The sequence below is a fragment of the Mastigoproctus giganteus genome, chromosome 4 (assembly GCF_048544385.1).
Source record: "Mastigoproctus giganteus isolate SK-2022 chromosome 4, ASM4854438v1, whole genome shotgun sequence".
NCBI lineage: Eukaryota > Metazoa > Arthropoda > Arachnida > Uropygi > Thelyphonidae > Mastigoproctus > Mastigoproctus giganteus.
In genome coordinates this window covers 76396569-76413524 of record NC_143578.1, presented here as the reverse complement: position 1 = coordinate 76413524, position 16956 = coordinate 76396569, and the positions used below count along the sequence as shown (strand labels likewise).

The 16956-nt window shown below is 38.7% G+C and overlaps 1 protein-coding gene across 1 annotated transcript in view; it reads left to right on the top strand.

Moving 5' to 3' along the window:
* LOC150086849 (histone lysine demethylase PHF8-like) overlaps positions 1–16956 on the top strand; it is a 445826-nt gene that overhangs the window by 301441 nt on the left and 127429 nt on the right. The window contains exon 15 of the mRNA XM_090371623.1: positions 5962–6103. Within this exon, the coding sequence (XP_090227749.1) occupies positions 5962–6103 (142 nt within the window). The remainder of the gene's footprint in view (positions 1–5961; positions 6104–16956) is intronic.

Here is a 16956-nt window from a genome sequence, read left to right as displayed (position 1 = left end):
GATCTGTTCAATAGGCTCTACCAGGAAGACACATTCCCTAGACAATGGCACCACGCTACAGTCCTTGCCTTCCTTAAACCAGGAAAAGACCCAACAAACCCTACTAGCTATAGACCCATTGCCTTTGCAAAATTCTGGAAAAGATGGTGAACCGTCGACTGATATGGTACCTGGAAAATTTCAATCTCTTACATTCTGCACAATTCAGCATTTGACAAAACAGATCACCACTAGATATACTAGTAAGAGAATTCCATTCGGAATGCATTCCTTAGATTGGAACACCATGTAAGCAAGGCCTATGATTCCTCGTGGAAGTATGGAATACTCCACGAATTACATCGCCATGGACTTCGGGGCCATCTCCTGATTTTCATACGCAACTTCCTAGACAAGCGAACTTTCCAGGTTCGATTTAAAACTTCGCTGTCTGAACTATTTTTTCAAGAAGAAAGAGTTCCCCAGGGCTCTGTACTCAGTGCTACACTCTTTATAATTGCGATAAACACCATTGCTGAACAACTTCCAAACACTATCGATAAGGCACTGTTCGTTCGTAGATGACCTTAGTATTTCTTGCCGTGCAAAAAACATGAATACGATCGAGAGACAGTTACAAGGGGCAATAATAAGATCAGTACGTGGGCACAAACCAATGGTTTTCAGCTTTGTTCTGAAAAAACGTTGTGCATCCATTTTTGCCGACAACGTAAATTGCACCCACACCCGGAACTACAACTGAATGGACAACCAATAGCAGTTCAACCCAGCATACAATTCTTAGGAATCACCTTAGATCATAAACTTACATTCCTGGAACATATTAAAAGACTAAGAACATCCTGCCAACAAAAATTAAATATCATCCGGATTCTCTCAGCAACAAAGTGGGGAGCTGATCGCCTTACCTTATTACGGCTGTACAGATCTTTAATAAGATCAAAACTTGACTATGGGGCACCAGTGTATAGCTCAGCAAGGCCTAGTGTCCTTCGCTGGCTTGATCCTCTCCATCATAGTGCAATACGCAATGCTCTAGGAGCATATCGCACATCTCCAATACATAGTCTATATGCCGAAGCTCACGAACCCCCCTCTCTCTATCAGAAAGCAACAACTTATATTATGCTATGCATATAAAATAAGATCTATGCCTGAACACCCAAATTGGGAATTACTTTTCACCCCCCAACACAGCAGGTTATACCATAACAGCCTTACTGCTAACTGACCATTAGGTATAAGAATAAGACATCTTCTAGAAGAACTTAATCTGAGTTTTGATAATATCTCAAATACCCCTCCACTACTCCTTGCTCCGTGGAGCATTACTCCACTTTTATGTGATAAATACCTTCATAAATGGGATAAATCTGCACTACATAAAGAAAATTTCTTGCAATTGTACCTTGCATTGGTGGAGCAGTTTCCAAACTTTGTTGTAGTTCATACAGATGGGTCAAAGAATGACACCACCGTTGGAATCGCCGCAGTTTTCCCGAACATAACATTGGCCTACCAACTGCCACATGAGTTCAGTATATTTTCTGATGAACTATTGGCAATTCAGGTTGCACTGAAGCATATCGAGACCTCCAATATTGAAAACAGTATAATTTTCTCTGATTCTCTAAGTGCACTTCAAGCCCTGGAAAACACCATAAACATCACCCACCCAGTCATAAAAGAAATAACAAACTCTTTATATACCTTATCTGAGCTTGGAAGAACCATACACTTCTGTTGGGTCCCAGAACATATGGGAATTCCAGGAAATGAATTAGCGGACAATGCCGCAAAAGCGGCCGACTTACCACCTGATGTACAGTGGAGAGTTCCACATCAAGATTATAGACGAATAATACAGGAAAAATGCATATACCAGTGGCAATCAACATGGCAAAACCAACTTGAAAATAAGCTTCGAAGTATCAAGCCAAATCTTGAGCCTCAGTGCAATTCAACAACAGGAGGTAATACTAGCTCGTCTCCGAATAGGTCACACTAATATTACTCATGGTTACCTTTTAAGAGGGGAGATTCACCCCCAGTGTGATCACAGTAAAACAGTTCCTTCAGTGAAACATACCCTTGTGTAATGCACGAAATTTGCAATAGAACGCCAGAATCACTTCACTCCAGCCACAACTGAAGACCCACTAACGCTTAGTTCACTTTCGGGCAATAAAACAGATGTCTCAAAGATTTTTACCTTTCTCAAAGCGATCAATGTATACCACCTCCTTTAGCTAGTCAACGATCAGTTTCCTGACTCTCGATCCATAAAGAAATAGCATAAATACTAACCTATGTGTGGCGCACTACGGCCATACATAGACTACACCCATGCACCAAAAAAATCCCCAAACAAACAAACAAGCTATATATGGAACGAATTAGATGGTGGAATGTCAGCTGATATTTTTTCATTGATTCTTACAACTTCCTACTAACCGAATGCAATTTACACCCAACTGTGAAAAAAATAATTGTATGGACAGATGGTTGCACATACCAAAATCGGAATGTAGTAATGGCAAATGCACTTTTGAATCTCGCAGTGCAAAAAGATATCACTATCATTCAGAAATATTTAGAAAAGGGCCATAAACAAATGGAGGTAGATGGATATAACAGTTTAATAGAGAGAAAGCTTGGCAAAAAGGAAATTAGTGTCCCTGCACAGTATGTTGAAATCTGTAGGAATGCAAGGTCTTCACCATCTCCATTTGAAATGAAAGTCGTGATTTTTCTAGCAATTTATACTGTCCCAGCATTCGTGTTGGAGCCCCAGTTGTCACTGATCGAAAAGCAATTCTGTATGAACCAAAATCCAATATAAACTTTTGATGAATGGTGGCATTTGCCTAGACCAAAGAAATCTGTAAACCTTCCTTTTCCCACAAAACCTCTATACTCCTCAAGGATTGACATTCCCTTGGAGAAGTTTAAACATCTACAAGAACTCAAATTTCACCGCAGGTACTTTTTATGATAACTTACCTCACACGTGTGTTGAAGACGGAGGAAAATGTCCACACATTCAAGACAAGATGTAAGAACTGGACAGATGTGACATTGCACATTAATTTTTCAATGGCTATGTTGCAGTAATGACAAAAATGTTTCAATTAATTAGCATTAGTAGAGGCATTTGATGCAAGAAAGCAAGCTTATGCAGCATCAGCCAAAAAAAAAATAAAATAATAAAATAAAATAACCACTTCCACTTCACCCCTCTGTTCGTTCGAAATACCTGTCCAGCTGAGCCTTAAACTTATTTAGGCTATCAACTTCCACGACAAGGGATGGAAGTCTATTCCACCAACCAACCACCCGCTGGCTAAAGGCAAATTTCCTCACATCTATCCTACATCTGTCCTTTCTCAATTTGAATTTATGCCCTCTCAGGTGATTATTCTGAGCAAGAGGAAGAATCCCATCAGCATTGAGCATGCTCAAACCATTCAAGGCTTTATACACCTCTATCAGATCACCTCGCCAGTGCCTAGTCTCCAGACATTGTATTTTGCAAAACTTAAGCCTTTCTTCATAAGAGCACCCCTTTGTTCCATTCACTAATCTTGTTGCCCTTCTCTGTACTCGTTCCAGCATCTCTACATCCTTCTTGAAATGAGGCCTCCAGACCTGTATACAGTACTCTAGGTGTGGTCTGACCATTGCCTTATACAAGGGAATAATCACCTCCTTATCCCTGCTAGAAAAATTCCTGTATATCATCGACAATACACCATGAGCTACTCTTGCAGCCCGTCTGCACTGCTCAGAAAACTTCATATCTGCCTATATATTTTTCAATTGTTTCCTTTCATGTGTATCAAAAGCAAATGTAATGCTACATAATGTATGGTTCACATGTTCATTGCTTAAATGCATCCTCTCCTTTATTGTACTACATAAATAAATAAATAAACCCTTTTACCCTACCAAAGTAGGTGTCATAACTTTTTAAATAATGTTTAATTTGAAACACGGTGATATTAGATACTGTCAAAACCTAATGTTCTAGAGGTGTAACATTCAATATAAGATTCAAATTACTGTATGTAATTAAGTTTCAAAAAAAAATTACTTCAATTTCTCTAAATAATAAACAGTTTTTTTGCTCTCCCGAAAAGTAGTCATTTTCAACATATGAGGTTTTGATAGAATGCCAATGATATGATGGCTTTCTTCTATTATATTAGCAGTGTTTTCTGTATATATGAGGAGCATTCAGTAAATTATTTACCTAAGGCACTAGGTACTAACTTTTGATCCCACTACGTTTTTAGGTTGTGCTGCTGTAACAGAAAAAGAAAGACACCTATATCAAATTATGGATATGCTGAAATTGGAGCATCGTTCAGTCATCAAGTTTCTCACCAAAGAAAGAAATGGGCCAAAGGCCATCCATGAAAGGGTGGTGGTGGCGGCTGTGTATGGCAACAGTGCACCTTCAGAGTACCAGGTAAAATTCTGGTCAAAACAGTTCAAGTGGGGTAGAGTCCATTGAAGATGATCCACATCCAGGAAAGCCCGTGACAGCGACCAATCCAGAAATGTGCCAAGCTGTGGAAACCCTTGTGCTGAGTGGCACATTTAAAGATGTCTCAAATCTCTAGGGATGTGACATTTCTGAGGTTACAGTTATAACCATTCTCCATGAACTTTTGGGTATGACAAACATAGTGCGAGGTGAGTTCCCAGATTTCAGACCCCTGTGCAGAAGCAATTTAGAGTACAGTGTTGTGAAGAGAATTTAGCACTTTATGAAAGGGATCCTGAAACTTTCATCTCCAGAATTGTTACAGATGATGAAACATGGGTTCATCACTGGGATCCTGAGACTATGCAAGAATCGGTGTAATGGAAGCACAAGTGTTTTCCCCCACCCAAAAAAATTTCGGACACAACTTTCAGATGGCAGGTTTATGACCACCATTTTTTTGGGATGCTGAGGGAATTTTGTTCATTCACTACTTGGAACACACAAGCAGACAGTCACTGGGAGGCGCCTCCGTAGCCAGGTGGGCAGGAGCAGCAGTGCGTAGCACACGCTTCTTGATTAGACCGGGGTTCGAGCCCATGTCCACCAAATACGGAGGATGCGGAAAGGTCAGGGAATGACCACCTCATATCCCTGGAGCAATATGGCCTTAGTTGATAATGCTCCTAAAAACCAAAAAACAACAAACAGTCACTGGGAAATCATATGCATTCCTACTGTACAACCTAAGGGATGTCATAAAGGAAAAATACCATGGAAAACTTTCTAGAGGTGTGCTGCTTTGAAAGACTGTGACTTTACAGAACTTACCCATCCACCTTACAGGCAGATCTGGCCCACAGTGACTGTTTCCTGTTTTGATACCTGAAGAAAAACATACATGGATGTCGCTGTGCTGATGATAATGAACTGAAGTCTGCTGTTTCTGCATTCTTTGATGGACAGAACAAAGAATTTTATTTGTCTGATATGTCCTCATTGCCAAAAAAATCGAACAAGTGTATTGAAGTTCACGGGAGTTGCATTGAGAATTAAAACTAGATTTATCTCATTTTCTTCTTAGGTAGGTAGATAATTTTCTGAACACTTCTCGTATAATGAAACAAGGCTCTCTCTCTCTCTTTCACATGCCCGCACAGAACTCTGTTAAGAAGAGTCATAGTTGAATCTGTGTGTATACAATGATTATACTATTTGATTATTATTTTCATTTTATCCTCCTCTCCCTTCCCTTTTTCGATGTTTTTAATTTTCATTATTTTGCTCTTATTGGCTAATCTTCCACCTCCATCACTGATGTGAGATACTTATACATGTCACATATATGTATGTAACACATGAATATTTCAAAATATAAAATGCACAGTACTTGCATGCATGTGTGCACATGCAAGCATTATGCTTCCTTATTTAGTGAAAATATGTAGATTAAAAATCTTCCATTCCTAAAGATGATTCCATTGATGATGTACCTGAAGACGATGCTGGTTCTGATGCTCCAAAGAATGGAACTATTGATGATCTTTTAATAGCTAGCAGCCTTACTGGAGATGCAGATGGCAGCCGAATTAGTTTGGAAGATGATGAATTAAGGTTGGTATGGAAAATGTCAATTAATATATGTAATTTTCACTTACTGCTTTATAATGCAAATAGATGAACTTGTACAACTTTTAGGTACAGATTTCAAGTGTGTAATTGATTTTTCTCAACCACCTCAATTTTTTATGCAAAATGAAAAAAAAAAGATGTACTTTATAAATATAGTTACTAAATGTACAGAAAAACTTCTCTAAAGCAGACACCATTAAGACAAAAAACATTTTACACTATACAAGTGTATCCACTTTGCAGAGGTCAGTGTAACCAGTTTCAATAATTCAGAAAAATTAAATTTGCCATAACTGGTTGCTTACTCTGAGTTTTTTTGCTGATTATTATTGTACATATTTGTGTTTCAATTAATTAACTTTTAGTAAATAACAAATAATTTACTTTTAGCAAAAATGAATATAAATTCCTTTGATAAAAATAACGTTATCTAGTAAGTGATCTAATGGGATCCTAATGGGAGCCTTCCATTTGTTCACATTACAAACCTAAGGGGACATCAATTCAAATTAAGAAAAGACAGATGTAGAATAGATGTGCGAAAATTTGCCTTTAGCAAGTGGGTGGTTAATTTCTGGAACAGACATCCATCTGTCGTTGTGGAAGTTGATAGGTTAAATAAATTTAAGGAGGAACTGGACAGGCATTTGGGGGGATGGTGTGATTTTTTTTTTTTTTTTTTTTTTTGGCTGATGCTGCATAAGCTAATACACTTGCTTTCTTGCATCACATGCCATTGTTTGTTTGTTATTTGGTTTTTAGGAACATTAGCAGCTAAGGCCGGGGACATGCAGTGGTCATTCCCTGACCTTTCCGCATCCTCCGTATTTGGTGCTCACAGGCTCGAACCCCAGTCTAATCAAGAAACGTGTTCTACGCACTGCTGCTCCTGCCCACCTGGCTACGGAGGCGCCTCACATGCCACTACTACTATTATTCATAATTGGATCACTGACTAGTTTTACTCCATATTCATTGTTTTTGTTCACATAATTCTTTTATACAACAGACTATAATCCCACCCTTTTAACGAGTCAAAATCTCTCCCATTAAATTTCTGCATTCAAACCGCTACAAACTGCAAGAAATTTTTGACAAGTATTCCATAGACAAAACCTGCATATACAAACAAGCAAATGTCGATAAAACCTTCGTATGTGTCTACATAATTAACTGGCATTTCTCACTACCGAGTGAAAGTATGGCTGCCCAGGAAAATCAGGCGCCTCCATAGCCAGGTGGGCAAGAGTGACAGTGCATAGCACACGCTTCTTGATTAGACCGGGGTTCGAGCCCGTGACCACCAAATACGGAGGATGCGGAAAGTTCAGGGAATGACCACCGCATATTCCCGGAGCAATATGGCCTTAGTTGCTAATGCTCCTAAAAACCAAATAACAGCAACAACAACAACCAGGAAAATCATCATCATCTTTCAGTCAAAAACCTGGACACCACTGTCACTAAAGCAGTTATGAAAGTAATGTCAAACATCAAAGCAAAAGATACCTGGGGAGGGTACTAGTCAAACTTACTTTGTATTCCCACACATTTTGTTTTATGTACAGTATCACAAACTGAATCCTGTATACAGACTTTGCCAAAGTTTTTTTTTTTCCTCCCCACCAGCATGTCTCACTTCAGCAGTTTTGCTAAGAAATGCACTCCAGTGGAACTGCATCAGTCAGTCCAGTTGTTCACATACATGAGAACAATATTCCATGGTAGGATGGATTTGACATTTGTACAAACTGAGGTAATCGTCTCCTGACCTGTGCTCCTGAACTTACTCCTATTCTTTGCCGCTTTTTTTCACTTTCTTATTCCAAAGGTGTTTTTCCTTCTGCTTGGAAATTTGCTCATATCCAGCCAGTTCCTAAAAAGGGTAACAAATCCCTCCCATCCAATTATCGTCCCATTGCAATTACTTCTACTCTTTCTAAAGTAATGGAGAAATCAATTAACCGCCAACTCTTAAACTACCTAGAAACCTTCTCTCGGATCAACGATCACCAGTATGGATTCTGTCAGTGTCGATCCACTGGTGATATTCTGGCTTATGTTACCCATTTATGGACTAATTCAATGGAAAGGTTCGGTGAAGCACAAGTAGTTGCTCTTGAGATCTCAAAGGCTTTCGATCGTGTTTGGCATAAAGGTCTTCTAAACAAGCTTCCATCTTATGGTTTGCCAACTGTTTTTAGTAATTGGTTATCCAGTTTTCTCTCTGATCGCTCACTGAGGGTGATGGTAGATGGCTCTCTGTCTTGTAACTTCTCCACTAATGCCGGTGTTCCCCAGGGTTCAGTTCTCTCCCCCACTCTTTTCCTCTTGTATATTAATGACCTTCTTCTATTGACTGAAAATCCTATCCATAGTTTTGCCAATGATAGCACATTGCATTCCACTTTCCATTTTGAGAAACCTTGTCCTGCTCAATCAGCTTCAACTTCTGGAAAATATGCTACCAATTCCTTAAATACCAATCTTCAGGTAATTCTCCAGTGGGGCAAAGACAACTTAGTTGATTTCAACCCTTCTAAACCTCAGTCTTGTCTTATATCCCCAATTCACAAAGGGGGATCGAAGGGTGACACGAGTAATTACAGACCATTTAGTTTAACTTCTGTTCCGGGTAAAATAATAGAATCACTGGTTAAAGATGCATTGCAGGATCATCTAGACAAGACTGCAGCAATAATTCAGACACAGCATGGGTTTGTTAAGGGAAAGTCTTGTCTGACAAATTTGATAGGATATTATGATGTGGTTACAAAGGAACTGGATGAAAAAAATAATTTTGATATCATATATTTTGATTTCAGGAAAGCTTTTGACACTGTTGCGCATGGAAGACTATTGTACAAATTGGAGCACAATGGATAAAAGGATTGTTAATTGGGAGAAGACAGAGGGTGGTAATCAATGGGTGCTGCTCATCATGGACTAATGTTATTAGTGGAGTCCCACAGGGTTCGGTGTTAGGTCTACTGTTGTTTTGTATATTTATCAATGATATTGATGAAGGTATATCAGGCTTAATGTCGAAGTTTGCAGATGATACAAAGGTTGGCAGGATTGTTAATGAGAGTGATGGCAGTGTGGTACTGCAACAGGATCTAGATAATTTGGGCAGTTGGGCTAAGAAGTGCCACCTGAAGTTTAACCTTGACAATTGCAAAGTACTGCATATGGGTAGAAGTAACCCCAAAAAAACGTACCAACTGTGCGGTACTACACTTAAGGTGGTAGAAAATGAAAAAGACCTGGGAGTAATTGTGCAGTCAGATATGAAGTTTTCTGAGCAATGCAGACAGGCTGCCAGGACAGGTCATGGGGTTTTGTCAATGATATATACGAAGTTTGCTAGCAGGGAGAAGGAGGTGATTGTCCCTCCGTATAAGGCAATGGTCAGGCCACGCCTTGAGTACTGCGTACAGGTTTGGAGGGCTCATTTTAGGAAGGATGTCGATTTGTTTCAGCACGTACAGAGAAGGGCAACAAGATTGGTGAGGGAAATGAAGGGATCCTCTTACCAAGAGAGGCTTAAGTTCTGCAAATTGCAGTGGCTGGAGACTAGGCACCTGCGCGGTGATCTGATTGAGGTGTATAAGGCCTTGAATGGGTTGAGCACGCTGAATTCTGATGGGATGCTTCCACTTGTTCAAATTATGAACCTAAGGGGGCATAAATTCAAATTTAAGAAAAGACAGATGTAGAATAGATGTGCGGAAATTTGCCTTTAGCCAGCGGATGGTTAATTGCTGGAACAAACTTCCATCTGCCATTGTGGAAGTTGATAGGTTGAATAAATTTAAGGAGGAACTGGACAGGCATTTGGAGGGAATGGTGTGGTTTTTTTTTTTTGGCTGATGCTGCATAAGCTCATACACTTCCTTTCTTACATCACATGCCACTACTACTAATATCTCGCAAAAAGGATTCTTATGCTCCTATGCTTATCTTTAGTGACACTCCGATTTCTAGGCAAGATGATATATCTCTTTTTGGGGATTACCCTGACTTCTAATCTCTCTCTCTCTCTCTCTCTCTCTTGGCACAAGCACATTACAAATATTGATTCCTCTGCATCTAAAAAACTTGGTTTTCTCTTTCGCTCTCAGTGTTACTTTTCTTCCAAACAGCTGCTCACTCTGTATAAATCGCAAATCCGCCCTGCCATGGAATATTGTTCCCACATCTGGGGTGGTGCCCCCAAAACTCTCTCAGGCTTCTCGATTCCATTCAGAAAAGGGCAGTTAGGTTAATTAATGATTCATCTTTAACAAAGTCTCTCCACTCGCTGTCTCATTGACGTACTGTTTCTGCTGCATGCCTCTTCTACAGATACTTCCATGGGCACTGTTCTTCTGAATTGGCTTCTATAATTCCCGCTCTCTCTTTCAAAATACTCCGAACACGTGCCACCACCAGCCAACATCCATTTACTGTCAAACTCCAAACTCACAGAACCAACTTTTCATCTTCCTCGTTTATTCATTCAACTGCCGTTTTCTGGAACAACCTTCCTTCATACGCATTTCCTGAAAATTACAGTCTACAGAAGTTCAAGTCCAATGTCAACAAATATCTTCTTTCGTCTTCTCAATCTCCAACCCAAGCACGGTACTAAGTACTATAGGTTCTAATACCTCTCGTGTTTGGGGTTTACATAAAAAAATAATAATAAATAAAAAATAATAGTTTGGATAAAAAGTAATGTAGAGGTTGAAACAGCAACCCCAGTTTTTTAAATGCAAATGAAGCAATATTTGAGTTGTGCTATTCCAAGAGAGATTAAAAATCCAAATAATTCCTGTGAGTTATGTGATCTTTCTAGAAATCTGAGTGTGATCAAAGATGAGCATAGGAGCAGAGCAGTAGACTCCTTTTGTGAGATATAAGATAGGAACAAGTTTTGCAAGGATTTAAAATTAACTAAATTTTTTTTGCCCCATTGGAGAATCACTTGGAGATTATCACTTAAGGAATTGGCAGTGGATGTTTGAAAAGATGAAGCTTTTCATTTCGGGAAGGTTTCCTCAAACTGAAGGCGGAATGCTATGTGTATAATTATTAAAACTGTGGATGGAGTTTCCAATAAGTGGAAGAAGTTCCTTAATATGCAAGAGTAAAAAAGGGGGAGAAAGAAAAGAATCTTGAGGAACACCAGCATTAAGCATTAGTGGAGAAATTAGGAGAGAGAGAGAGAGAGAGAGAGAGAGAGAGAGAGAGAGAGAGAGAGAGAGAGAGAGAGAGCACCGCCATCACCTGCGGAGAGCAGTTAAGGAAAAAAATGGATACCCAGTTGCAGAAAACAGTCAGTGATCCATAAGATGGAAGCTTATTTAGAAGACCTTTATGCCAAACACAATCAAAATCCTTTGAAATGTCAAGAGCAACTGCTTGAGTTTCACCAACTTTTCCATTGAATGTGTTCATAGATGAGTAGCATAAGCCAGAATATCTCCAGTGGATCAACATTGATGGAATCCATACTGGCGATCATTGATCAGATGGGCAGTTTCTAGATAGTTTAATAGTTGGCTATTAATTGATTTCTCCATTACTTTAGAAAGAGTAGAAGTAAGTGCAATGGGACAATAATTGGATGGGAAGTATTTGTCACCCTTTTAAGGAACTAGTTTGATATGAGTAAATTTCCAAACAGAAAGAAACCATCAGTGCAATAAGAAAGTAAAAAAAAAGCGACACATAATAGGAGCACTCTCAGCATAGGTTTGAGAACAAGTGCAGAGATGCCATCAAGAGTCTTCGGACATCCTTTTGACAGAAGACCAAAGGAAGTTAAGTAGAGTGTGCTGGAAATGATTGCAAGTGGTTTACTGAGGTCATCAATAAGAAGAAAAGTGAGATACTAGTGAATTGATCTTATCTTTAGCTGAGGAGTCAATAGAACAATCAGATATTAGAGAGGTTGGAGTATAGATTGATTTATATTTTATTGATGTTTATTAGTTGAAGTGGTCCCAGCCAACCATTGGCAACCCCGCTGTCAGTTACACATAATTTAGCAGTACTCTTATATACTCCCTATCCTGTTTGCCCAAGTACAGGGAGGGAAAAAACTTGATATGAACAAACTGAAAATAATCAAATTACATAAAAAAATAAATATACATATAATTAAATTACAGACAAAGTCAAAACTTTATTGGAAAGAGCTACGTCTGTTCACAGTCTGTTGGAAAGCCAGCAGCTGCCGAGATCAGAAATGCCAGCACAAGGAGTGGGAGTTGCAGTGGATATAGCAGACTCAAGCCTCCACAGTTTCACAGACCTTTAGGTAATTCGGCACTACACCATACCGCATTACAAATCCAAGGCTTCTAGATGCAGAAGAGTCTTCCACCTAAGAAATATTGCAGTTGCAAAGGCATGGAAAGCCAAGAAGTTCTGTTTATCAACTAGAATTGTCTTACAGCCTTCTGCCATAAGATTGAGATTACTAACCCGAGATACCAATTCAATTTGTACTCCTCATCACTGTACTCCTCACAGATGCACATAATATGTTCCCATGATTCTCTTTCACCACAGTGGCAACTAGATCTTTCAATAATTCCTAAATCATGCAACTTTGCATTAATCGAACCATGCCCAGTCAATAAGAACATAGCTTGTAAGTTTGGGGCAAACCATTTGAATTTTATCAGGGCTGCATTTCTTAAATCCGGGAAAAATTTTTGTGTAATCTGCCCTTAATCACAAACACTCCAACGCTCTTGCCAGACTTATCTGGCATCCCAGACAAAGCATCCCAGATTCTTGCCCTTTCCTTCCTAGGATCTGCCAAGATGTCCACCTCTATATTCAGAAAAGAACAGGAAATGCCAGAGCGGATGAAGTAAGCCAATGCACAATACACCAAATGCAGATCAATTGGCAATTTTTCAGTCACAACATGCAAAGCTGGGATCGATACAGTTCTGCCTGCCATGCACATTCTAAGGAGCATTACTCTTTGAATGGAACTGAGCTTTCTAGTAAATACTTTTCCACTTACACGCTCAAACCAAATTGGTGCACCATACATTACCATGGGGATAAATACACATTCATATATCAAGTTCAGTGCCTTAATTTTTATTCCCCAGCCAACTTTAGTGATTCGAGTAATCATCCCAATAAATTTCCTCACCTTTTTTTTGATAGATGAGTAACGTGAGTTGAAAGTCAAAGATCTGTCAAACTTAATGCCTAATTTTTGATTGCCTTGCCAATTTGATTGCCTTGCCAATTTGATTGCCTTGCCAATTTTTGATTGCCTTGCCATTTTCACAACTGGGGGTCTTCTACTCAAAAAATGACTCTTGAAGACCATTGTCCTTGTTTTTGGTTCCTGATACAGTGAGTTTATGTAACCTACACCAGTTATTAAGTTCAAGCAAAACCTGCTGTTACCTGGTTTCTAGTTGCATCTGTGAATTTCCTTCGATAAGCAGCACAAGATCATCGGCATATGCCACCATCTCTGTATACTTGAAGTCCCTACACAACCAGTCCTCCAAAACTAGGTTCCACATTACGGTCCAAAAGCTGATCCTTGTGGGCACCCCCTGGTCACCTCTCATACAATAGAATCAACAGATGACTTAACAGCTGTACGGTACTTGAAGTAGTCCTTTACCCCTAAAGATCTTAGTTGAACAGCCCGCAAGTCTCAACATCATAAGAACGCTGCTCCATTGAATGGAGTCAAAAGCTCCCTCAAAGTCAATAAAGATTCTAAGGACATACTTACTGTTTGAGCCTAATATATAGTTTTGCAATGCCCAAAGCACATCTTCTGTTCCACAACTTGGAGTAAACCCATGTTGTCTGCCAGAGCAGCCTAAGTTTTTTTCAGTATAGTCAGTAATCCATCTTGCCAGCATTCTTTCAAACACCTCTCCTAATCCAGGGAGGAGGGCAATAGGTCGATAAGATCGTGGAACATTCTTTGGCCTAGATGGTCCCTTCAGTATCAGCTTTAATAAGGCATCCTTCCATGGTTGGAGTCACAAAAGTTTTGTCCAGCAGATTTAGCAACAGACCAGAATGCTCAACTACTGTTTGTAAAAAGCACGTTTTCCACTTGTAGCCACTTCAAAATCTAGTTTGAATTGATTATTAAGTGTTTGACAATTGTTTTGTGCTTGAATGTAGGCAGAAAATGAACATCATCAAAAATTAAAATGAACAAAAAAGAAAATGCAATCAAGAGTTTTGAATACAAGTCAGTTGCAATATGCGACATACTTATCTTGAACTGCCTTAACACATTTATTGGAAAAACCAGCATTAGTAGAGAAGATTTTAAAGTGGTGTATGGAATAAAGGATTTCATTCCTACAAGAATAATTTCGCTGATACAATCTGCGCAAACATTGACATTTAAAGAATAAAACCAGTAATCCAATCAAGAAAAAGAAGAATAGAAATCTTGCAGATCATTCTATTTTACATTCTTATAATACCATACAACTCAAGGCTGAGAATGCCATGTGAGAAAGACTCCATTGGAGACGAGACCATCACCAAGTTGCAATATGAGGTGCCTAGATACCGTGTACTTTGAAGGGTTGTTTGTGGGGAAAAGAAGATGGAACATAGGGTGTGTGGTTAGGATTGTCTGGTATATTTATAGGTAAATGAACAATCTGTATGAGGTCATTAGTAATTGCAAAAGCTTTAGTATTTCAACCATGTGTGCTTGTTTTGTGCTTGAATGTAGGCAGAAAATGAACATCATCAAAAATTAAAATGAACAAAAAAGAAAATGGCCCATGTGACTAGAAAATTGAAACCAGCTGGAGTTGTAAACATTGAATTGGAACAACAGTCTGCTGAATGGTGCTTATCCTTCGTTACTAGTCATGAAGGTTGAACAAGAGCCAAGAAAAATGAAACAAATGGCCATTGCACTCCCTCAAGTTTTCTTCACATTCATCTGGTTCCACAAGTTCAAACAGTCAGTAGAGATATTGTTTCATTTCTAAGGAAATTTTTCAGACCTGCACTGCAAAAGAAGCAGCCTGACTTATTAAAGTGAGGTTCACTGTTTCTGCATGCTGCAAGTCCTACATGGTGGTTGAATTGCTGCAAGAATACATCTGGGAGATTTTATTCCACTGTTCCTACAATTGTAGGAAGAGTGGAATGAAATACATGTTATTTTTTTCACTCTAACATGACTAACATGAATAAAATACATGTTAGATCAGGTATCACAATGCCATACACATGCACATAAGGAATTTTCCTGGAGAAAAAATCTGATAATTTCTGCTTATTTTCACAAAAAAATTGGTTATCTTTCAAACACTCAGCTGGACAGGTATTTTGAACAAACGGAGCGGTGGTGGAAGGTTTGTTTGTTTTTTTGGCTGATGCTGCATAAGCTTGCTTTCTTGCATCATATGCCTCTACTAATGCTAATGCTAATTTCATCATACTTATGTGCTCTGAAACTAATTAATAATGACTTTCAGAAAGATGCCAAAGAAATATGACATAAAATTCAGAAGATATATATGCAAGGTTTTCTTGTCTTGTATTTAGATGTGATTTTTCAGTTTCAAGTAGCAGAAAACGCTGTGTAATGAGATTCTGCAGACAATCATAATGATAGTATGCGGTGCACAGGAAAAATTTAAAAAATTGATTTTGCATTTCATAGTGGTGTCACGCTTGCTGTTTATTTGCATCTTTTTGTCATAGAACATAACCTTCCTCTGAGTTGTGCTGATCATGGTACAGTGTTCAGAAATATTTTTTCAATAGTGAAAAATATTTCTGATTAAGATTTTCCTCTAATTCTCCTGGATCATGGCTTATGATCAGAATGTCATCTTCAAATCGTAAATGGTTTAGCTACTCTCCATTCATATTGACTCCTTTCTGCAACTAGTACAATCTTCTGAAAGCTTCTTCAAGGGCAGCAGTAAACAACTTTTGAGATATTGTATCTCCTTGCTCTCAATTTTATTTGTTACTGTCTTTGAATAGTCTAATAAAGATAGTGTTCTCATATATATTTTCTTCAAAATCATAATATATGAGGTTTCTATGCCTTATCTTTCCAGTGCCCAAAACATTGCCTTATGCTGTACGGAGGCAAATGCATTTTTATAATCCACAAATGCCAAGCATAATGGTGTTTTCCATTCATTTTCTTTCTCCATTAGCTGTGATATTACGTGAAGGTGATCTATAGTTAAGAATCCTTCCCTTGCTCTTTTTGTTGATTCTCGTGAAGTATTCTTTCTAATCTGTTAGAAATGACCCTTGTGAACAACTTGTAGATGTGGGACAACAAGCTAATTGGTCTATATTTCCAATTTCTGATATATCTCCTTTCTTATGCAGCAAAACTGTGATTGCATTATTCCACCGCTTACACATCACACCTTTTCTAATGCGCTTTGTGAAGAATCTTGCCAGTTTCTATGTTATGTCTCTTCCTCCTAATTTTAACAACTCTACAGTAATTTCATCTTCACCTGGGGCTTTCTGATTCGTCATTTTCTTCAATGCATGTTCTACCTCATCATGAAGGATGTCGGGTATGTCGTATGTGTTGCTAATTTGTGATCCATATTCCCCACTGCTGGCATCATTCCCTTGCTCCTTATATAATACTTTATAGTAGGCTTCTGCTATTTGAATTATGCCTTCTCTGCTATTTATAAGTCATCATCATCAGCCATTTTCAATCCACTGCAGGATGGAGGCCTCTCCTGCAACTTTCCAATTCCTTCTGTTTTGAGCACTGGCCATCTATTTACTACCCAAAAACTCATGAATTTCATCTATCCATCTCTACCTTTGTC